We start from the raw sequence: 25,184 nt of genomic DNA, 5'->3' as shown, positions 1-25,184 counted from the left end.
GGTAACTGGATACATGTCAAGTCTAATCGTTGCACATATATGAAACCTTAAGACGGGATATTATGTTGTTTGTTGTTGTAATGCCACAATAAACAATAGTCTAGGTATATGGCGACGTTTTAATCATGTACATGCTACTGTTGGAACTACTTCTAGATTAACAATATAATATGAGGTACGGTATGAAACAAAAGGTATGTTTTCAAGATGGATGCATGTTGTTATACTGTCTTCAGTTGTCAGATATATATGGGCAGTGAATGTCATAAGAAACGTTTTAATAGAAGATAGATGCAGTTCTTTTGATGGTTAATGTTTTAACATAATGACATGGAAACGAACTATGTACATGAGATGAACATAAATATAATTTACCAGTGATATTTTATTCAATTAAATATTTTATGGCTAACTGAAAATTGCCACAACACAACAACATAGGCTACTGTGAAAGACTCGCTACACTAATAAAGAAAACAAAATTTAATGTCCTCAATAATATATGTGAACAACCGATTGCCTGTTAATACATATGATACCAGAGATGTTCAAGGGACGACATGAGATACCGTTTGTAGGCTGAGATTAAGTACACAATGCCGTGAGACAGCACAACCTTAGTCCTGTACTGTAGATTGTAGGTATTTGAGTATTGTTCCGAATGTAAAGGACCATGTTCGTTGTATTTCAGGAAAAACTCTCGGAAGCAGAGAAAGTGTTTATACCGATTCACAGACATGGAAGCCATTGGACATTGCTGGTAAGTTGTATTTCCTAGGTATTTGAGACAGATATTGACCACACATGAATGGTGCCTATCGTATGTGTGTAGTTGTGTGACTCACGTCGAAGTGTGTGGGCGTGTGTTGGATTTCAATCGTGTGACTGAATTTCGGGTCGATCACTTGATCCTCAGATTTGTGTACAGGCCCACGTCGGATGGCAACAAATACATACGTTTTTGTGCAAATTGTGTGAATGGCAGTTGCTTCCATTTGGGGAGACATGCTTACCCCTTTCGTAAAAACCTGGCGTCGTCTTTGATTTTCAGTTTACCTTTATGTGAAGGTCACATATAGACGTACAACAGTTACTGTCACTCCTTATTTCTGACGCAGGTGTTGGATGTACAAGCCAAACGAATGCGCTTCTATGACCCCTTGAACCGGAGATTAGACGAAGACGTGGTCAACACAACAAGGTAGGGTTGCTGAATAAGTAAATGCCCTATTTCGCCACATCTATATTAATAAATGAAGTAGTTTTATAGCCTTACAAGTACATGGCTGCTTACGTTATTACTATGAACTGCTGCGTTGCCTGTCGGTCCAAACTCATTGCATTTGCACTTTTCTTCAAAGGGAGTTCATGGAATACAGACTTCAGAATGTACCAGATGATGCAATTGACCTATCAAACTTCAACGTAGAGGTCAGTCATGAGTACACCACACAGACGGATGCTACAAGCTGTGGTGTTTGCATATGCATAGTGAGTACAGCAAGGTCTTAGAAAGAGTTGTTCAAAACTGAATAATAACGATTAAATATTTTCTCGCCACTGATTACACTTTGACTTATTCACGGTTACTATGAAGAAAATATTTTTTTTAAATTTATGTAAATGAAAGAATACCTGGAATAGTGAGTGATTTAATGGTCACATTGAATATGATTTCGTGTTTCAGTATGCGTGGAACGAATGCAGCAAGGACAAGAAGGTACGACCGTTTTTTTGGTGTATTGAAGTTCTAATGTATAGCAGTTATATTACAGACGATATGTATCAATGATTATTTTTAAAATAAAAACATGACATATTTTGCAGTGTGACCCGAGCAGTTGCCGTTCTTTCATAGCCAAAGAAATTTTGAATGCAGTGAAGGATGTGGAACCAAAGGTACTTTATTTGTGCACTGTGAATAATTGTGACAGTAATGGGCATATACGCTACTGTTTATTGTTCGTAAGCTAACCAAAGGTATGTGTCACAAATATATCCCCGTATTTCGAATATTCAATAAGTAATTCACATGCAATTCTATTCTACTTATAAAATATGTGCTACTTGGAACATCGTTCCATTTCAGAATACAACAAAGGAAATACGAAGCAAATACGGACTGCGGGAGCAAGTTCCAGTGGTAAAACATAATGAGGTTTCACTGATACATCTAGATGGTCGATTCCATTTCATGTAGTACTGAAAATACATTTAGTATACATGCGACCCGTGAAGATCCGGGTAGAATAGGTCTTCAGCAACCCATGCTTGCCGTAAAAGGCGACTATGCTTGTCGTAAAAGGCGACTAACGGGATTGGGGGGTCAAGCTCCCTGATTTGGTTGATGCATGTCATCTATCCCAATTGCGTGGATCGATGCTCATGATATTAATCACTGGATTGTCTGGTCCAGTGGTCCAGACTCGATTATTTACAGACAGCCGTCATATAACTGGAATATTGCTGAATGCGGCGTTAAACAACAAACCAACCAACCAACTAGTACACATGCATGTGTTATGCACATAATGCATTAAGTACCCATGACAACAAACTGTTATGATTCATACCTAAAATACACCCGTGAAGATCCGGGTCAGAAAAGGGTCTTCAACAACCCATGCTTTTCGGAAAAACGGGGTCTGTACTTGCCGACTTTTATTCAGTGAATTTATCTCCATAAGTTTGCATGGAAGTGATGCGACCCTATATACATGTTGTATTCACGTGCACTTTCTGGTTTCATAAGGTAATATAGAATTGACGTAATTTAATTCGTACTATAATTCATTAAACATAATAACTAGTAATAATGGTACACTGTTTCAAAATTTCATATAAAATTTATTCGCTCCTGAAATTCTGTTACTACACTCAGGACACAAATACATTTCTATATGTTTCTGAATCAGAAGAGATTTTCGGATTCGTGGTGTGCTGACCAACCTCTGCCATTGAAACGAATACGAAGACCTGAATATGCGGCATTGAAGATCCAAACACAGGTACAGAAAGTAAAATCTGATTCATGAAATAACTGAATGTTCTGTTCTTGCTCCATCACAAGAAGACTTACGAGAGTGTTGTACAGTTCGTATCTTAGGTTGATAAATAGTATACATTTGTTAAAAATTGGTTTGTGAATGACCATAGAATTGTTTGTATTTCATTTAGAAACCGAATCCTGAGGTGCAGCTTAAAAGGTATGATACTTTTGACAATAATATATGAAAACATTTTAATAATCATAATAAATCTTTGCTTGAAACATGATACGATTAAGACGATATCATAAGTTTGTGAATAATAAATTTCTATACTTGTGTCGCTTGATACACATCGACTAGTCACATAAGTTTGCAGGCAGTTATCATACAGCAATTAAAATATATTGGAGAAAGAATAATTACTAATTGCATTTACTGTTGCGAAAGAGGGAATACTAGAGATAATTATTAATTTACTACATATTATTGCAGCACAAAATGTGTCGAAAAGACGACAGTGACAAGAAAAGCCATGCGTGAGTATTTGTTTAGAAACCAACCTCATATAAGAATTAAGACACACATGCACGCACGCACGCACACGCACGCACACACATGCACACACAGACAAACACACAGAGAGAAAAAGATGCCCATGGTATAAACTCAAAGTATGAATATGTTTGTTTAATACAAATAGCGGTTCCTGCAGTAGACATGAAGGAATATGGTGACCAACAAGTGAACATACTTGCTGATGATCTCGAGGAGCTGAGGACTGTGGAACGATCAGAATTCCGAAATGTGGTATGAACATTCATATATATTGACCTACAGTTTCAGTTGTAAATATTATATTGGCATAACAACTTGTGAGTTTCAATATAGATAGATAGATAGATAGATAGATAGATAATTAGATAGATAGATAGATAGATAGATAGATAGTGTTAATTTCCAATCTCTAGACTGTAGTAAATGTGTCACGAATAACAATATGAAAACGTATTTTTGATGACGTTTTTATTCCATTGGATTTGTAACTTTATAAATATGTTTCTGTGTACACTTGATGAACGGTATAACTAGGAATGTTTTGTTCCTTTAGTTGGAAAAGATAATTGATGAAGATGTACCCAGGCTGTACCGGTACCCAACAAATGATACAGAAGAAGTACCTGAAGAGTTCAGGAGACATGTGCTTTATTTTCAACGAAAGAAGCTGGAGAGGAGCAGGGCCATGTCCCACCTCAATGCTGTTGTAAATATTACTCTAATTTGACTTCACGAATGTTGAAAACGCCTATTAATTTGCCAGTGTTTGGAAATACTGATAACCATCTCAACACAGAAATACTGAGTTACATATTAAATTTGCTTACAGATAAACGGTATGTTCATACTACAGTGACATTTGTCTAACCGGCCTCTGTCTAAAGCGGATATGCCCATATATGTAGATATTTTCGATCCAAACTTTTACACGTAAATTTATACTGAGAGTACATGACATGACTTAATGATAGAATGACTGCTTTCAGGGATATGCCATACTGATGCAGTCCATGGAGACACATTTGGTGACGAGGACAAGAGGTCCAAGGTAAGTATAGGATAAAATAAACTTAAGGAACATATTTAATTTTCCATCAAGAAGCTTCTGTTTGTTTGTCATCACTATATAAGAATCAAGCGCGTATTAAGAACGAATAAGCTTTGTTTCCACAACTGACCGATATTTTTACGCTATACACTACCAACAAATATACAGAAATGATGTAGTGATTTATTTAATTTGCATTTTCAGACTTTATGACATCACAAAAAGAAATCTGATACTACCCGATGTTGTACTACAATTTGGACGTCCAAGGTATGTGACTGATGATTGTAAGTTGTAATACATAGTTCTGTCCTAATGGTTGTACGGGTGACAGAAACATGAGGCTTCAGCCATCACAAAAATTGCTGTCACTCGATTCATATATTTTTCAGGAACGACTATTTCCTCAAAGTGGTGGAAGATTTCATTTTCTACCATGCCAGAAAGCATTTCGAAACAAGGCACACAGGTATGTAATTCTTGAGTGGGTGAGTGAGTAAGTGAGTGTGATGTTCGTGGATATGAGTATACCAATAATAAATGAAAGGATTTGTCAGCATATTAAAGAGGAGAGAAAATGCCGAGGTCATGCAGGTCGAAGTCATGTAGGTCGAAGTCATGTAATCCTTAAATGACTGTCACTTCGTTGAAACCATTTTGTGTAAATATACTACTTTTGCATTTTCAACATGTATACTCGAACCGTGTTTTGTCGAATGTACCGATATGTCGAACCTTGTCTGTGGTCGCGACCGCCTATACAAATACATATAAATTTACCCGCATCTGTCTAATTAGACATGGTATAACATATCGTTATCTCGAAATTTGACTTAAATATTTAATGCTTGCCACGTTAACAGTTTTGAGAAGCGCAAATAAACATCTCGCATAGTTGTGAGCAATTCTCCTACATACATGCATGTATAGGCCTATTTGTAGTATATTTCTTCTCACATCTAACAATGCTGTAAATGGATTTTGAACCAATTGTTCATACACGTATGTAGTTACAATTTTGTCCAGTTGTCATGTATGTAACTTTTAGTACGTTATTTTGTTTCAGATTCATGACAGATTGGATATGCGCTTATTTAAGAGAAAGCGTTATGAGTACATAAGAGTATATCTATTACAAAAAATGAGGACCGGGTTGATATAAGAGTGAGTGAAAGGTTGATACTGGAGTGAATGAGTGAGTGACATTAAGAAGATATGTTGTTTGAATATTGAATATTTGATGTTTGTGCTTAGTGGAAGGCCATAGAAAACTTGTTTAATAGAAATTAGCGTAAAGCAATTGACAAATTATCCACTTATTACAAGGCTGGATAAGTGAAAGAGAGCTAAATATTCCAATGAACAAATACGCGAAATTGCAGCAAATTAAGAACATGTAGTGTGCAATTCATGGGACTAAATTAACTATAAAAGTCGTGTTTGAACCCTATTTACTACTAGATTGTAATCAATACATTATAAATATGGGAACACTGCCCACTTCCTGGAATGTACAAGCAAAACAACCGAAACTAAACAACACATTAAAACACAAATGTTATTTCAGAAAGTGGTCATATGTAACAAGTGTCATATTTGGGACAACACTTTCTTAGTAAAGTACAAATTCTCGCACTTTGTTTGGTTGAGTCCCTATCTAATTACCCACTCAGCCACCGAGGCTTACGCAAAAATGGAAGTACGACTACTGGTAGTCTAGATCACGTACTTTGTGTACCGTTCTGACAAGTGTAAATTGGCACAGCTCCCATGGCCGAAAGCTATGAACTTTACTAAGAAAGTGTCATCAAAAATATAACATTTGTTACATATGACCACTTTCTAAAATGACATTTGTGTGTTCATAAACTTAGCACTTTTGTCTCCAAAATTACTATAAAGAATAAGAAGGCCTCACTGCACACTTTGGATAGCAGAAATACCAACCTGAATATAAATACAATACAAAGAACTATATATTGCACCTTACGGTTTATTAAGCAGCAGCAGCTGTGACAAGTTTATAACAATGTCATTCAAAGAATAGAACTTACACAAAAGGCATCCGGTGAGTTATCACTGTTGGGGACAAGAGATCTACTCACGCACCCAGTGGCAAACTGGGCATCATTGAGCTGAGTACTCAAGCAGTCCAGACAGACACAACCCATGCACTGTGTCAAAGGCCGACAAACTTATTCTCAGATCTGACGTTTACAGAACACCCCTAATACATGAATCACTTCACTTAAAGTCAAAGGCTCTTCACTTAGTTTACTCTTTTCCATATTTTCAATTTTGTAGATATATGTTTGTACATCTAGTCTAATACCACCATTAGCCATCAAATGTATATAAAGTTCAGTTCAGTGTCGTCTGAAGGAACTTCCATACGTATGTGTAATGGACAGAAGTGACAGTCGCTAGGGCAACGTGAATGAGTGAACTGTTCATTTGAATAATTGTGTCATTTGTACTACTTGCTCTGTGTTTATATCTAATACTCTCTTAATTATGTAATCACGACCCCAAGAACGCGAGGGTTAGTACATGTACTGGTCTTCAGCAACCCATGCTTGTAGTAAAAGACGACTAACGGGATGCATATCATCGTATACCATTTGCGTGATCGATGCTCACGATGTCAATCACTGGATTGTCTGGTGTAGACTCGATTATTTACAGACCCGTGGTCATTAGCTGGAATATTGCTGAGTGCGGCGTTGAATAACAAATATAAATGTATTAATGGCCTTAAATGTTGATGTGACCCTATGGGGAGTCCTAAAGAAGTAGGCGTTGCCTCAAGTAACCTGTGCTTGTCGTAAGCGGCGACTTACGTGGACTGGGTGGTCGGACTCGGTGACTCGGTTGATTGAGTGTCACAGTATCCCGAGTGTGTTAATATTTGCTGGTGAAGCTATTTGAAGCAGGTATACCTAACACACCTTTTTTATTACAATGGATATATTATATGTGTTTATTATTCTGTTATGAATAAATGTCTTTGTTATCATGTACCCCAAAGTTTGAGTTCATTGTGTGCACTTAATGCATGTGTATGGTGTTATACGCTTCAACGGCTACATCACGGCGTCGGGGGGCTGCAGGAATGGGCTTCAAACGAAACATTACCCCGATGTAAGGAATCGAACTCTATCGCTAATATGGACATATTTTCTTCACACCTATTACATTTACAAATATTACCGTGCACAGTGGAATCTGTCGGGACAGGACTTTAACTAATCAGCATTTGTAATACAAGGCGATATCAATGGTGCCGAATATACTATGATTCATAATAATACTTCTATAATATTCCTAACACAGGCCTCTGTAAAAATCAGACTAACTTTCGGCCCCACAATAAGTAAAACGTTCATTTCACCTGGATGTCAAAACAATGACGCAATGAAGTCCGAAGCAGATATTCCACTGTACTACACAATACACATTGAACGTCAAAAGCCCATTGGATGAATGTGCAATTGCAATGCTGATGCGATAGGGTAATTCTCTCAAATGTTGGAGGCAAAGGGAATTCCAAAGCTTTGTACACATAGATTGCGGTGTTCTCAGCATTCCAGAGAATCCTGCGCTCGTCCTTACGGTAGACTTCACCAAATGCATGGTGATAAATGATGATTTGTTTGTTGTTTAACGCCGCACTCAGCAGTATTCTAGCTATATGACGGCGTCTGTAAATAATCGAACCTGCACCAGACAATCCAGTGATTAACATCATGAGCATCTATCTACGCAATTGGAATAAGATGACATACATCAACTAAGTCAGCGAGCCTGACAACCCGATCCTGTTAATCGCCTTTTACGACATGCATGGGTTGCTGACGACCGATTCTAATCAGGAGCATAAACGGCGTCTCACCTACCATGGTATTTACAGGTTGTTACAATCAGCAATCCCCATTATTTGAATCGGCCAGATGTTGTATTTTTAGTAATTTATTGTGTATTGTTCGTCATACATGATGCGACACACTAATGCAATATTTTCGCCTTTGTTAACGGTACCAAAACACTACAGAGATGAAATGATGATTTCCCCTGATATTGTGCAGTCTGGATCAATTAGAATTGACTGAAGGGTTTGGCAATAACACTATGGTCATATAAATTCGTCTACCGTAAATAAACCAGAATTGATTAAGTAAACTATGTAACTAACTTTTCTGACAAACACTATATTTATATTAAAAAGTGCAGAACATTGAAAAAATATTTTAATTATCTCAAGAAGTCGGCGTGAGAGTTCTGGAGACGGATGTGAGTTAGGGGCGTCCCGTATTTCTACAGCCTCGTAATAAAGGATCTGGCGAGGGAGACTTGCCGCCAGTCTATGTAACTTAACTCTCCCCTGGGTTCACGCTTACTGGCACTTCCTTGTGGCTCCCGGCACACGGCACATAGGAGCCTTCCCCTACTCCATAAGACCAGCTCGATACACATATTTCGTGATATACTGATTAATATTTGATTTGAAATGATTTTATTTCCACATTGGATGATGCTTTAAAATTGATTGTCGACAGATATTTTGAGGAAATTCAGTGTTCATTCCGAAACAGGATTATGTTTACATATTTATGATAAGAGACGTCTCATGGGATCGGGTGGTCAGGCTCGCTGAGTTGGTTAATGCGTGTCACCATATCCCAATTGTAAACAGCAAACGAAACGTATTTATAATTTAATTGGATAAGTGGAACAAGTGATTAATAATAGGAGCAACGATTCACGATCTCGGGGTACGTTGTCATGAGTACAAGGTCTCACACTGTGCACGGCCAGTAATTCCATTACTAATGTGACTCCTTATAACATACATGCATCCTCGATAATCCAGGGTATTATGACCCCATTCTGTGATAATATACCCTGGAGACGTTTGTTTTGTCGAATGAAACTAATCAAGACAATCAAGTGATTGATATCTTGAATATCGATCTTCGCCACGATTGGTTACGATGACATGGCAGCGAGCCTGTCCATCCGATACCGACTGAAGACCTGTTCCAACCCGAATCTTTCCAGGGGAGACCGCCTCCGTGGTCTGGTGGTAGAGCGTCCGCCCGGAGAGCGGAAGGTCCGGGGTTCGATTCCCGGTCGCGTCATACCAAAAGACGTTAAAAGATGTTACCCTGTCTGGCGCTCGGCATTAAGGGGCTAAAACAAGGACTGGTCGGCTCGGAGTCAGTATACTGTGTCTGAGTGGGGTATTCATGTTAAACTGCGGCATGGTATCTCAGTGTGCTAGCACTATAAATCGGCATTAGTCCGGAGTACAAGCAGCCAAACACACACACACACACACACACACACACACACACACGTCGCTATATAAGTGCAATAACCTTGGACGCGACGTTCAACCCAATTTCACCTCACCTCGCCTCACCTTTCCAGGGGCAGGATGACCCATTCACTTCGCTGTCGGTTCCTTCTTGAAACAACATACAGAAAACAAACAAACAAACAGACACTTGCGGGGGAAAAGAGAATTAGATATGAACAAAAATGTTTCCCAATACAGTAATATTTGTCAACCAGGAACATATTTACACATTAATTCCTGTACAGTAAACTACGGTTATAACGAACTGAAATGGGCCACTAGTTTTAGTTCTTTATAACCGTAGTTCGTTATAAGAATATGTACGGCATATATACAGCAAATGGCCAGGACCCCAAAATAAGTTCGTCATATCTGTCAGTTCGTTATAAGCGTGTTCGTTATAACCGTAGTTTACTGTACATTGTATATTGGAATTAGAAGTAGTGGTAGGTTTGCTAGTTTGTTATTCAACGCCGCACGCGGCAATTGTAATCGCGTCTGGACCCGACAAACAAGTGGTCGATATAATGAGCCTCGGTCCACACGGTCGGGGTAGGTAGCAAGGAATCAACCAAGTCACTGATCCACTTGGTCTGAGTCTGTCCGTATCGTTTTCTGAGTTTCACATCACCCGCCTGCCCTGAATTTTCCTTCTGACGTGAATTAATAAAACGTTTACGTTTCTCGATCCCTCATTGCTGTGGACAATTATGCCGCGATGTGATGAAAAAGGCAACACTACCTTTCCACGCTCATAAAAAAACAGGACAGCTTGATCCTTCTTCTATGTGGATTAAAAAACCGTTTCCGAAGCAAAGCGATCTACGTCATAAAACAATTCAAAGACTGGTACCTGGTGTTTTAAACTTTAAAATATCATAACAGAAGTTACACAATTGCGCTCGTCCGCTCTCTTGTTGGTTGAAGGTGGAGATAAGAAACGATAGCCTAAGTAGGAATTGCTTAAAAAAACACGGGGGACTACACGCGTCTATGTTCCTGGTACAGACTATCCCGGAAGTTTGCTCAATGTTATCATCCCTGGAAGCAGGAGTTAGTAAATATTGTTTTTACGGAGCAGACAACAATATTCGACCTATACACAAAGAAAAAAAGTTAAGCATACCCCTATTTCTGAACCATGACAAATGGCAAAAATAATGGCATGGGATGACTGACCGAATGAGCTGGGCGACACCAATGTCATTTGATAGAACAAACATTTGACAACAAATATAGAAGATATTGGTGAGTTGTGATTGAAATTTACTGACAAAAACATCATGGTAACACAGGTACTGTTTTTGAACTTAGACAATACTTAAAAACAGTATGGAGCTGCAGGATTAAGTAAACGAGTTACGTTTGATGTTTCATGTGAAAATGTTCCTTAAAGTCTCTACTTAACATGACACGTGAAACAGATCAGTAGCGGGTATAACCGCCACGTGCCCGGATGGCGCATTCCACCCTACAAGGGGCGGTCGGGTAGCTTTGTGGTTAAAGCGTTTGCTCGTCACGCCGACGACCCGGGTTCGATTCCCGACATGGGTAGAATGTGTGAAGCCCATTTCTGGTGTTCCCCGCCGTGATATTGCTGGAATATTGCTAAAAGCGGCGTAAAACCATACTTGTTAAAAAGGGTTCTCGGCGTATGAGACGAAGAAGGTCCCTGTCTTCGCGATGTGTCGTCACAGGAGGTCTTCCGGATCTGGGACGGCCCTGTACATCACCGGCCTGAGCATGTTTCTCGACTTAACGGAGCTCCAGACAGGGTAACAACAAGTACCATCTTTTAACGTCTTTTGGTATGACGCGGCTGGGTATCGAACCCCTCACCTTCCGCTCTCCGGGCGGACGCTCTACCACATGACCACGGAGGCGGTCTGTGTTGTTGAGTAAAGAGTTCAATAGGGTCATGAAGACCCCGATGCATCTGCATTGTAGTTCCTGGTAAAACGCCAGTTATTGATTCACGTGTAGTAGGTGTGAGCGTTACTGGCTTACAATAAATGATTATAGTAATGACGATGTTGTTTTTGTATGTTTGGGTGCGAACGTGTTATCAAACTGAAACCCATTAGTCTTTTTTAACTGAAATGAGCAAGACATAAATGAACAAAGTGATTGAGAATTTAAAAATTAAAAAAAAATATTTTGTTCCCGAAAATGCTAGGAAAATAGTCTGTCCTCACGTTTTACCACAACAAAGGCGCTCACTGGAGCAAATTAATGTTCTGAATGTGGTGTGCTGTGGGTTTGAACCTCATCGGCTCGATACCCAAATGTAACCCACTACCTACCCACCCACCTATCCTTTCAACCCACAGCTACTACCCAGGAGCGTTGCACCCTGAACCCTCTTTAATGTGTACCTTTGTGACTATTTAACTATTCGTTTAAACTTTGCAAAGACGAGAGCTCTTTGATCGCATCAAACGTTTCAATGATTGAAAATGGCAGCCGCGTCTGTATACAAATGGTAATAATCTTTACACAGCTTCATTTGCGAGTAGCGTCCATGACCCACGCCGCATTCTTGTGAGGCACGCGGGGGCTGGGCTAACCCGTTAACTGAATGTCTATGGCGTCCCCAGTGTCGCCTGTTTTGAAAGAAATAGTTCATATGGAAAAAATATCACACAATCCATGGGTCAGCAATTATTAAACGCTTAGACACCAAGGTATTTGCTTGTGGTTTGTGCCACTAAAGGAATTTAAAAGAAAGTTTAAAAAACTCAATGCCAATGTCATTAAGACCACAGTAGCGTTCAAATCGGAGTGATAGTATATTCATTACTACAGAGAGCGTGCACCCGTTAGCGTCTTTACGATCACATGACACGGAACTAAGTGTCGTCAGCGTCTGTGTCCCACTTGTGGATGAGTCTAACCTTAGAAAGAGCTGTTTGGAGTACATATTTTTGTGAATGTAAGCGTGGCTGGCGTGGTTTTTTTGCCCATGAGAAAGGTTTGTGTTTCAAGAAAACGTACAACGAACACGTTTTATGTAATGATGTGGATTATATCTTCAGCGCTGCACTTGTATATATACTCTGTGTCAGTTGTTTGAAGTGGGGAACGTGATCCTAGCGTTCATTTCTAAAACCCTGTTATGACTTACTTGTGACCGAAGAAAAGTAACAGCAATGCAATCGACTGATTTTATTATTTCTAGGAGAAACAATAGTCTCGGAAATATATGTGGCAGACATGCTAGGAGTAGCAGCAGTATTTTAGGGGCAATGTAATTAGCAGCAGAAGTGTAGGGGCCACATAGTTAGCAGCAGTAGTTTAGGGCAGTGCCATTTGCAGCAGTATTTTAGAGGCAATGTGAATAGCAGCAGTATTTTAGGGGCCACGTACTTAGCAGCAGTAGTTTAGGGGCAAAGTAATTAACAGCAGTATTTTAGGGGCAATGTAATTAGAAGCAGCAGCAGTAGTATTTTAGGGGCCATGTAATTAGCAGTAGTAGTTTAGGGGCCATGTAATTAGCAGTAGTAGTTTAGGGGCCACGTAATTAGCAGCAGTAGTTTAGGGGCCACGTAATTAGCAGTCGTATTTTAGGGGCAATGTAATTAGCAGTAGTAGTTTAGGGGCCATGTAATTAGCAGTAGTAGTTTAGGGGCCATGTAATTAGCAGTAGTAGTTTAGGGGCCACGTAATTAGCAGCAGTAGTTTAGGGGCCACGTAATTAGCAGTAGTATTTTAGGGGCCATGTAATTAGCAGTAGTAGTTTAGGGGCAATGTAATTAGCAGCAGTAGTTTAGGGGCCATGTAATTAGCAGTAGTCTTTTAGGGGCCACGTAATTAGCAGTAGTATTTTAGGGGCAATGTAATTAGCAGCAGTAGTTTAGGGGCCACGTTATTAGCAGTAGTAGTTTAGGGGCCATGTAATTAGCAGTAGTAGTTTAGGGGCAATGTAATTAGCAGTAGTAGTTTAGGGGCCAAGTAATTAGCAGTAGTAGTTTAGGGGCCATGTAATTAGCAGTAGTAGTTTAGGGGCCACGTAATTAGCAGTAGTAGTTTAGGGGCCACGTAATTAGCAGTAGTAGTTTAGGGGCCATGTAATTAGCAGTAGTAGTTTAGGGGCCATGTAATTAGCAGTAGTAGTTTAGGGGCCATGTAATTAGCAGTAGTAGTTTAGGGGCCACGTAATTAGCAGTAGTAGTTTAGGGGCCACGTAATTAGCAGTAGTAGTTTAGGGGCCACGTAATTAGCAGTAGTAGTTTAGGGGCCACGTAATTAGCAGTAGTAGTTTAGGGGCCATGTAATTAGCAGTAGTAGTTTAGGGGCCATGTAATTAGCAGTAGTAGTTTAGGGGCCATGTAATTAGCAGTAGTAGTTTAGGGGCCACGTAATTAGCAGTAGTAGTTTAGGGGCCACGTAATTAGCAGCAGTAGTTTAGGGGCCATGTAATTAGCAGTAGTAGTTTAGTAGTTTAGGGGCCACGTAATTAGCAGTAGTATTTTAGGGGCCACGTAATAAGAAGTAGTAGTTTAGGGGCCATGTAATTAGCAGTAGTAGTTTAGGGGCCACGTAATTAGCAGCAGTAGTTTAGGGGCCACGTAATTAGCAGCAGTAGTTTAGGGGCCATGTAATTAGCAGTAGTAGTTTAGGGGCCACGTAATTAGCAGTAGTAGTTTAGGGGCCACGTAATTAGCAGTAGTAGTTTAGGGGCCACGTAATTAGCAGCAGCAGTTTAGGGGCCATGTAATTAGCAGTAGTAGTTTAGGGGCCACGTAATTAGCAGCAGTAGTTTAGGGGCCATGTAATTAGCAGCAGTAGTTTAGGGGCCACGTATTAGTATCAGTATTTTAGGGGCAATGTAATTAGCATCAGTACTTAAGGGGCCACGTATTAGCATCAGTATTTTAGGGGCAATGTAATTAGCATCAGTACTTTAGGGGCCACGTATTAGCATCAGTATTTTAGGGGCAATGTAATTAGCATCAGTACTTTAGGGGCCACGTATTAGCATCAGTATTTGAGGGTCAATGTCATTAGTTGCACTTGTACTGCAATGCCAGTTGTTGCATCAGCATTTCAGCGATGTAGTTGCAGCAGCTGTAACATTCGGGAAACTAAGTATATAAACTAAACATAACTCAAATAATTAATTTGGTTGAAAACGTGTAACAAGTGATTGTCATACATGCTTTTCTACGTAAGATGGTAGTAACATTCTTTATCATATAATGGGTAGGTTTCTCGGATAAAAACGATATCCGTTGGGGTCATATGCGGATAGAGATGCAAATATCAAAGGTCAAGTAGGGACTACTTTCACTGTTTATAAACAAACTATGGCGTCACCCTCGTCATTCAGCGATCGAGTCAGAATTAATCATCGGGAATCTGGATAAACTAAAGGGATAATTGCTATCATTATCAAAAGAACAGTCTAATATACTGAGAATCAGTGTCTAACTGTGATGTAGCTGAGGCATTTTATAAGTTTTGGCATCTTTGGAGATATAAATTTCGAAACAATTTTGCGAGGGCACGAGGCCTAGCCAAGCAGGATCAGTAGCCATATCTGTGCTTGTAGACCTCTGCGGCTTGAAAACTTTTCCACAAATTAAAATAGTTGGATTTGGCCGAAATATGTTTGAATTGTTACCTTGTTTCGTTTTGTCGCTGAGTGTATATCTTCTTAATATGACAGGGCAGACCGACTGTCAACAACGCCTGACCGTGGCCGTGACATCTCATAGACTAGGGTTAGAGTAGCTCCCCTTTGACAAAGGGCAGTTACTCTAGCGGACAGACCGATGGATTGCCGCGAAAGGCAATTAAAAACAACTGTTGTTTTGCGTATATGTTGCTTCGCCACTGTATAAGAAACATATTTCAGTTGGAACTATATTGGCTACTGTCACTGTCTGACTGACACATCGCTTTCCCTGTGACGTAATAAATAATAATGCGCGCATTCCAGGAAAACTCGCAATTTTTCGGTAATGTTTTGAGAGGGGGAAAGCGATTTTGAAGCACAGAATTAAAGACTGACATTATATGATAAAGAGGTTATCACCCTTGTGTGTTTGGGGATGGTAAATATCCTGTATTAGGAATAAACACTATGTATTTAGTTCGCCAAGGCTCGCTAAATACAATGTTTATTCCTAATGCAGGATATTTACCATCCCCAAACACACTCGCGTGATAACCTCTATGTATCAGGTGTACCGGTATATAGAGATGTATCCGTGATATAACAAGACTTGCTGGTATAATTAGGATGCTATGCAATGGAGATTATTTGATGGACATATATTATCTTATTGAGATGTTTTTCTTAAACAATTAAACCATGCAACCTGGTAAAAACAAGGATGCGAATTTGCAAGTTATTGTTACAAAGTTGTGTGTTATTATGTAATATATACAAACTGATATATTTTATAGATCAGCACCGCCGACCTCAAGATGGGTATACCCGTTGGACTCCTGAGATCGTCACAATGGAAACTGAATATGTTTCTCCCGGCGTCTAAAATTTGGCCATGAGCTGGAACATATAACGCCAATGCTAGAGACTGTCGAAAAGTTTCCTTTGGGCGTACATGGGAAAATAGTGGTTTATAATGTCAAGGCACAAACATTTCTTTTCTTGTTCTACATACTTGATAAATGCTACTAAGCTTTTGAAACCACTCTACAGAGCCAGTAATCTTTGGGTTGGAATTACTATTGATGAAAGCAGCGACGGTTTTGTAAAGAAAGGTTTTTGAATGGTGTCAAGGATAAGTGAAGGTTTCAATCGAAATGTCAGTTCTCCCTATTTGCTTATTTGAATATTTTAATGAACGAGTTGTGTTTAACAACGCTTTCAGTGAATATTTAAGCAATAACTTGGCGTGGAACACCATTTAGGGAATCGAACATGGGACTTCTGTGTCACGAGAGAACGCTTTAACAACACCGTCCGATCTATAGAAGAATTGTTGTGTGGTGGAGGGTATAAGTTCATCTGCAATGTGAAAATTACAATGTTAATACTACCAGTACGACAATGTTCTTATTTTTCGGTGTACGGCGTTTCGGGGGAAAAGGAACTATTCACAATTTGAAGCCTGGAAAAAGATGCATTGGCTTGCTAACATAATGTTTCATTTTTACCCAAACCACTTGTAGTATATCCATTGAATTAAGGTGTCTTAGTTCTGTGTGTAAAAAAAGATGCACGAATTGGATTCACTCATGAACTTTGCAATCTCTTAAAGCCGATCTGACCCGATATTCCTTGGCGTCATACCAAAAGACGTTAAAAGATGGTACTTGCCGTTACCCTGTCTGGCGCTCGGCATAAATTGGCTAAAACAAGGACTGGTCGGCTCGGAGTCAGTATACTGAGTCTGAGTAGGGTATTCATGTGATACACTATAAATCGGCATCAGTCCGGACTAGTACAAGAAGCCACAAACACACACGTGCATGCACGTCGCTATAATTATAAGTGCAATAATCTTTGTTACGACGTTAAACCCTGTTTCACCTCACCTCACCCCGATATTCCTTGAAGACTCCCGACGCAAATAAGCAACTGTACTTCTTGTTGCAGGTCGGGTCTGTGGGTTGAAACAGCTGCATGAAGCACAGGGAGAGCGTACCTCTAGCGGCGCAGTCTCCAACTGAAGGCTACCCTCGTTACTTGTTACTTGACAGGAATGATGGAGTGCATGAAGACACAGGAATAATGGAGTACATGTTCATTCCTCGTTTGTATAAGTTCAATAAACTCCACAGAAGTGAGATTTATTACAGGGTCCAACTAAAGTACCACCAAAACCCTGTCCACAGTTAAGGGGGGGGGGGGGGATTTGTTCCATGATCTATGCGGTTTTTGTCGAGAAACGTGGTGACCAAAGATTCGCTACACCTCTATCTTAAAGGGGTTCAGGACAAATTGTCAAATATGGAAGCAAATTTCATCTGAAGTTTACTGAGAAAACAGTATGGGATGGTGCACCTAAATTTTCATAACGTATATGTGAAATTTGTGGATGTGACATTTAGGCAAGAAGATGGAAATTGTGGTCCCCTCCTCGCTGATATGTTTTTTATTCATATGAATTCGGAAATTCAGCTCGGATTGGCGAAATGAAAACGAGTTGGCCAAAATGTTTAACTTTAGCCATTATATGGATGATCTGATATTCAATACTGGTCAGAGAGCGTATGTCCGTTCCAATGACTTACCTACCTCAACTATATTGCTGAGCGTGATGTTAAACAACAAACAAACAAACAAACAAAACCTACCTCAACTAAGAAATAAAAGAGACAAGTGAAACCGCCTCGTCTGTTTAATATCGAGATTTATGCGTTATGATTCAGAGTGACCCCGAACTATCCCCAAGGCTATATGGCATGAGGGATAGCTCAGGAGTAGTACAATCGAGAAAACTACTTCTACGAAGTTGTTAAAGAACATCATACGATTCTTGCTAAAAAGATAACATCATGCACTGCGTAAGTAAGGCTTTCAAAAAAATTTTTATGGTAGGCATGTGAAGGACATTTCCAAATTTGACGCACCAGTCACCAACTATATATTATACGAGGGCCATTCAATATATAACCAGCCTAACCTATTTGCTACTGCTCCTCACTTCTTCTTTTTCCACATAACCACCATTGAGGTCTATGCACTTTTGTCCAGCGATGTGTGAGAGCTAAAAGCCCGTTGTGATAGAAACCATGGGGTTGTTCGTGTAACCACCCCTCCACTGCTGTCGTGAGTTCATCATCGGACCGGAAATGACGTCCACCAGTTCTTTCTTCAAGTTTTGGAAGAGAAAGTAGTCGCTTGGTGCCAGGTCTGGTGAGTAAGGTGGATGAGGCAATACTTTGAACCCGTTCCGCTTCACTGCGGCAACCGCAAGTCGACAGGTGTGCACTCTGGCATTATCATGTTGGAGCAGCATACCTTTTGTGATCTTTCCTCGACGTTTGGCAAGAATAGCAGTCCGCAAACGGTCCAGGAGATCGGAGTAGTACATTCCAGTAATAGTCTGGCCACGTAGCAAGTAGTCAATGAGCAAGACCCCTTTGGTATCCCAAAAGATGGTTGCCATGACTTTGCCAGCCGATGGTTGAGTCTTAAACTTTTTGGGACGGGGTGAAGCAAAGCCAGTCCACTGCTTACTCTGTTCTTTGGTTTCTGGGTCATAGTGGTGTAACCAGGTTTCATCACCAGTAACAATTCTCTCCATAAAATTGTCTGCATCCCGGCTGCATTGCGTCAAAAGTGCCTGACACATTGACGCACGTACAGCCTTCTGATCATCACTCAGACATTTCGGGACCCATCGGGCAGACAGCTTCCTCATACCCAGACGATCATGCAAAATGGTATGGACACTTCCCTCTGAAAAGCCATTTCTGACACCTTCATTCGCCTGTCTTTGACAACCAGTTGTCTCACAGCTTCACTGGTTTGGTCATTGGTCACCTCTACAGGCCTGCCAGGGCGTGGCTCATCTTCCAGGTTCACCCGACCCCTCTTAAATTCTGCAACCCAGAATTTGACCTGTGCATACGAAGGTGCACTGTCACCATAAACATCTGACAATTCATCATGTATCTCCTTTCCCGGTTTCCCTTTTAAGTAGAGGTACAGTCCGTTTGACTCCAAATGAGAACGATGAATTGCAAAATAACTCGAAATCCAGAAAAGTGTATGAAACATAAATACGGTACTTGACCATGAATACCCTGTACCCAACAAAATCTGAATTTTGTTTATTTTAAGACCCTTGACGGATGAAGTTCTTTAAGAAACTATCATGTAATTTTGTATAGAAATGTGTACATGACACGTAGGGGGGACAAACCGTGGAAGGAACAGCGCAAGCACGGCCTGCACGTGCTACACAGTGACCGTGTTCATTCAATGACAAGATGCGCTACTCAGCAGATGTTAAACAGTTGATGTTGAATGTGTATGATTTCTTTAGAAGTGAAGCAGAAAGAGCAAAGCCTTTTTATGCAATTAATAAATTCTTGAAACAAGCTTCAAAAGCTCTTGGTATGTCCCCTCAGAAACTTAAAAATGTTGTCAGTCGACGAGATACAAATAGTCAGGCCAAGGAGGTAGGGAACATGTCAAAACCACGCAAGGTTGATAAATTAGACAGTTTTCAGAGGGATCAAGTCAGATGTGCAATTGTTAAACTGCACTCAGGAAATAAGTACCTGTCCCTAAGAATTTTGAAGAACCACCTTAAAACTGACCATGATTTACGTGTTACTAAGTACAAACTATGGCAGCTGTTGCATACATTTGGTTACAAATACAAAAAGATAACTGGAGAAAATAGGGCTGTGTTGTGTGAACGGTCTGACATTGTTCGTCTCCGAAATCATTACCTTCGTACCATCAAGCAGAAACGTGAAGAAGGATATGAGCCCGTCTTCTTAGATGAGACATGGGTAAATGCGTCACACACAGCCAGCAGTCAGTGGATACCTAGTGGTGACTGTAAGGAGTCTGGTAGAAAGTTACCAATGGGAAAGGGTGAAAGACTCATAGTTCTCCATGCTGGTTCTGCTAGTCAGGGTTTTCTCCCAGACTGTGACCTCGTCTTTAGAGCCAAGGCCAAAGACAACAGGGACTACCACACAGAAATGAACGGCAATGTATTTCTGGAGTGGGTGAAAGAAAAATTAGTCCCTGCTTTGCCTACCAAGTCTCTCATTGTCATGGACAATGCACCGTATCATAGTGTGCAGGATCCAGAAAGCAAGACTCCAACCTCTAATAACCGTAAAGGAGACATGGTTACTTGGCTGCAACGGAGGAACATTACCTTTCCTTCTCGAGCGACGAAACCACAGCTCTATGAAATCATCAAAACTATGAAACCTGACCCTGTGTATAAAGTTGACAGTTACATCAAGGGTCAGGGTCACGCTGTCTTACGACTGCCACCTTATCACTGCGACCTGAATCCAATCGAGTTGGTATGGGGCATCGTCAAGGGTGACGTTAGACGATCGAACACAACGTTCAAATTACTCGTAACTCGTAAAGGAATCCCTTGGTCGGGTAACAGTAGAAACATGGAGGCGTTGTGTGGCCACAGTCGTTGACGAGATAGAGCCACGTTATTGGTCACGAGATGGACTACGGCCAGCAACAGTCCAACCTATAATAGTGGCAGTCGGCTCAGGCACCAGCAGTTCCGACGACGAGATCTATGGCATGAGCGAGTCAGATTGCGACTGAAATTATCATGAGACGGCCCCTCTAACGCTCTGTCCTTTCCCCTACCACAGAACGTGCAGTGCATGCGTGCTTGCGATGTGCCTTCCACGGTTTGTCCCCCCTACGTGTCATGTTCACATTTCTATACTGACCTTATAGGTTTGAGATGAACATATAATAATAGTTACAACAGAACGCCCCTGGGTAATGTGTTCTATTTCCGCAAACAAGTGGTCGATATTCAGGTCAGTTATGTGGAGTGATAGAAGCGGACGTATAATACGTGTGCACTATGCGGGGGAAACCCCAGTCGTCGTTCACTTACAGTGTTGTACGTCACCAATCAGTATTCAGCAACCTGTCACTGATTGAGTCAAGCCCAGACAAACCAGTGGTTGATAGTATCAGCAACGTGCCACGCAATCAACCAAGTCACCTGACCACCCAATCCACGGAATCGACAAGAATAAGAGTGCTGGGGACCTATTCTTACCCGTGTCTCAAAGAGTTGTTTCCTCATCGCGACGTGCGCCCTTCTCAAGGGAGCTTCCATTTGATGCGTTTGTGTGTGTGTGTGTGTGTGTGTGTGTGTGTGTGTGTGTGTGTGTGTGTGTGTGTGTTTGGGAGCAGTGTCTGTGTTTTGGGGAACAGTGTGTCGGTATTTGGAAGCAGTGTGTGTGTGTGTGTGTGTTTGAGAAAGTGTCTGTTTTGGGGAGCAGTGTGTCTGTATTTGGAAGCAGTGTGTGTGTGTGTGTGTGTGTGTGTGTGTGTGTGTGTGTGTGTGTGTGTGTGTGTGTGTGTGTGTGTGTGAGCAGTGTCTGTGAGCAGTGTCTGTGTTTTGGGGAACAGTGTGTCGGTATTTGGAAGCAGTGTGTGTGTGTGTGTGTGTTTGAGAAAGTGTCTGTTTTGGGGAGCAGTGTGTCTATTTGGAAGCAGTGTGTGTGTGCGTGTTTGGGAGCAGTGTGTGTATTTGGGAAGAGTGTGTGTGTATTTGGGAGCAGTGTTTGAGAGTGTGTGTTTGGGAGCAGTGTGTGTGTGTATGTATGTTTGGGAGCAGTGTGTGTTTGAGAACAAAATATATTTCCCCTTCTGTGTCAAACAAACCATCTGTTCACTGAGCACCTTCAAGAAATTTATTCTTTTTCACTATTAACACAAAACAAGCTATATACTTTTGTAGCCGCTTCCAACAGGCTAGTCACTTTGGACATTTGTCGCAATATATCACACACACACACACACACACACACACATTATTCTTTGCTTCTTTGCGTTTATTTGGAATACTGCCCTACGTGATTACCACTGGTTTATCCAGTCAACCCTTGTCGCCTAAACTTGTATATATCTGTCATGATACTTTGTTATATTTTCCTTGATACATCCTTATTACCGTGTCTGTAACAAAAAGATAATTTGATGATAGGTTGATGATTAATTAATTTGGTGTCATCGAGCCCCGATGGCGTTGATCGTAGGTCATGATTTCAGTCACCGGTTTGCCTGGTCCAGACCTTACATGCCACTGTGATATAAAGCTGAAATATTGCTGACTGCGGCGTTACAGAACATTCAACCGTTCAGGTTTCGATCGCCTCCGTGGTGTAGTGGATAGAGCGGAATTGTTCGATCCCCGATCGTATCAGAACAAACTACGTTAGAAGATGTTACTTGTTGTTTCTTGGCCTTCAGCATTCAAGGAAAAAAACAAATCTCGTAGTCAACATACTGTGTAGTGGGTAGTCCGTGATAAACTGCGGCATAGTGCCTCAGTGAGCTAGCACTATAAAACCGACAAAAGTCCTCACTAGTACAAGTAGACACGCACGCACAAGTCTTACCGTAGTATACGAGGACCGATATTTAAGGGATCCCCTGCCATTTCAGCTGAAAGAATGAAGTGACCATCTATGTTGCACGAGACACAGTTACTCAAACTTTGAACCTTTCACATGTCTTCCAAGGTGACACATCCGGGTTACTGGCATGTGACTATAACTGTCACGACCACATGGTCCATTGATTGGGTACAAATAAGGAAACTGCCTCCAGACGTGTACATGACAGAAAATGAAAAACAAAATTCGGCGTAAAAGGCATGATTGAAAGCTGGCCAATAACAAAATGCAGTTGCCAGATACTTTGGTAATCTAAAAGTGTGATATCCCAACTGATGGGAAGATATCGGCAAACGTGTGTTGTTAAAATAAGGGTGGGTTGAGGAAGGCCTAGAGATACTACTGACTCCCAGGTAGGATCGATAGGTACGCACCATTACGTGGGATTGCCTAAAAGTCGGGCCAAGAAAAGTCGGGCCGGGCCGGGCCAGCGGGTAATACTAAAAATGGATTGCAGAATAATAAAACGAAACGTGCATATCTAGGCAGATCTCAAATGTCCAGAAACGGATAGTTTTGCTCATTTAATTGAGTTTGAATCAAAATGAATCTTCAGCAATGTAATAAACTGATAATTATAGCTACATACCGAGAGTCCATACCGAAAAAGTCAGTGTCTTGACTGTGTCTTTACTTTGATGAGAAGGTTTCTCACCGATCTTAGCTGCAGGGGTGTGATGTCCTGGGCAGGAATTCGAAATGACAGTGTTTTGACTACTCTTCTTTCATTAATTAACGTGTTTGGCATACCTAATTAACCTTTACTAATTCATGTTAAACCAAGACAGGATGTTTTCTGCAAGTGGATATTCGCGAATGTCATAGGACTGACACGACACGTGTTAATAACTGTCAAAGCGCTTCTAAAATTACAACACATACTTTACATCTATAGACTAATTATAATATCATATCTACCTATATAACACTTTAGTGTCTCATATTGCAGTAGCAAACACGGTGCTCAAAAGTGAACCCTTTTCCCTCTACATACTCTAGTTTTGTGGTTAAAGCGTTCGCTCGTCACGCCGAAGACCAGGGTTCGATTCCCGACATGGGTACAATGTGTGAAGCCCATTTGTGGTGTCCCCCGCCGTGATATTGCTGGAATATTGCTAAAAGCGGCGTAAAACCATACTCACTTACTCACTCACTCTACATTCTCTCTATCAGAAGTGTTTGGCTTGTGTTGGGTCCGACTTGGCCCGGGCGATCAAAATCAACTTTAAACACACAGACGTATCTTCAAATGTGTTTACATCTATAGATTAGTGTTATTTCTACCTAAATACCACTTTATAGTGTCTCAGATCACTGTACTTAAAGAAAACAAGGTGCTCAAAGTGAAGCATTTTTACCGTATTTTCTTAAGAAAATCTATGTCAGAAGTGTTGGGTCCGACTTGGCCCGGGCGGTCAAAATAACATTTAAACACACATATGTATCTTCAAATGTGTTTACATCTATAGATTAGTGTTATATCTACCTATATACCACTTTATAATGTCACGGTACATCGTATTTAAAGAAAACAAGGGGCTCAAAGTGAAGCCCTTTTCCCTTTACATTCTCAACATAGTCTCTATCAGAAGTGTTTGGCTTGTGTTGAGTCCGACTTGACCCGGGCGGTCAAAATCAACTTTAAACACACTTATGTATCTTCAAATGTGTTTACATCTATAGATTAGTGTTATATCTACCTATATACCACTTTATAATGTCTCGGTACATCGTATTTAAAGAAAACAAGGGGCTCAAAGTGAAGCCCTTTTCCCTTTACATTCTCAACAGTCTCTATCAGAAGTGTTTGGCTTGTGTTGGGTCCGGCTTGGCCCGGGCGGTCAAAATCAACTTTAAACACACATACGTATCTTCAAATGTGTTTACATCTATAGATTAGTGTTATATCTACCTATATACCTCTTTATAATGTCACGGTACATCGTATTTAAAGAAAACAAGGGTCTCAAAGTGAAGCCCTTTTCCCTTTACATTCTCAACATAGTCTCTATCAGAAGTGTTTGGCTAGTGTTCGGTCCGACTTGGCCCGGGCGGTCAAAATCAACTTTAAACACACATACGTATCTTCAAATGTGTGACATTACTGACAGCTATCGAT

General features: G+C 40.6%; 2 protein-coding genes across 2 annotated transcripts in view; both read left to right on the top strand.

Annotated features, from left to right (window-relative positions):
* LOC124148728 overlaps window positions 1-1,205 on the top strand; it is a 34,870-nt gene extending 33,665 nt beyond the window's left edge. Inside the window, exons 19-20 of the mRNA XM_048383136.1 lie at window positions 692-760; window positions 1,119-1,205. Of these exons, the coding sequence (XP_048239093.1) occupies window positions 692-760; window positions 1,119-1,205 (156 nt within the window). The remainder of the gene's footprint in view (window positions 1-691; window positions 761-1,118) is intronic.
* Window positions 1,206-1,374: 169 nt separating this feature from the next.
* LOC124148759 lies at window positions 1,375-6,376 on the top strand. The gene is made up of 13 exons (XM_048383193.1): window positions 1,375-1,491; window positions 1,688-1,720; window positions 1,828-1,899; window positions 2,090-2,143; window positions 2,916-3,008; window positions 3,178-3,206; window positions 3,483-3,526; window positions 3,691-3,797; window positions 4,099-4,251; window positions 4,532-4,593; window positions 4,798-4,863; window positions 4,986-5,062; window positions 5,660-6,376. Exons 7-13 carry the CDS (start codon window positions 3,523-3,525, stop codon window positions 5,665-5,667), a joined length of 477 nt encoding a protein of 158 aa, XP_048239150.1. The 5' UTR covers window positions 1,375-1,491; window positions 1,688-1,720; window positions 1,828-1,899; window positions 2,090-2,143; window positions 2,916-3,008; window positions 3,178-3,206; window positions 3,483-3,522; the 3' UTR covers window positions 5,668-6,376.
* The last annotated feature ends 18,808 nt before the right edge of the window (window positions 6,377-25,184 follow it).

The sequence above is a fragment of the Haliotis rufescens genome, unplaced genomic scaffold, assembly GCF_023055435.1.
Source record: "Haliotis rufescens isolate VD_foot unplaced genomic scaffold, xgHalRufe1.0.p SCAF_45, whole genome shotgun sequence".
Taxonomy (NCBI): Eukaryota; Metazoa; Mollusca; class Gastropoda; order Lepetellida; family Haliotidae; genus Haliotis; species Haliotis rufescens.
The sequence above is the reverse complement of the archived record's forward strand: the minus strand, read 5'-3'. Positions and strand labels throughout refer to the sequence as shown.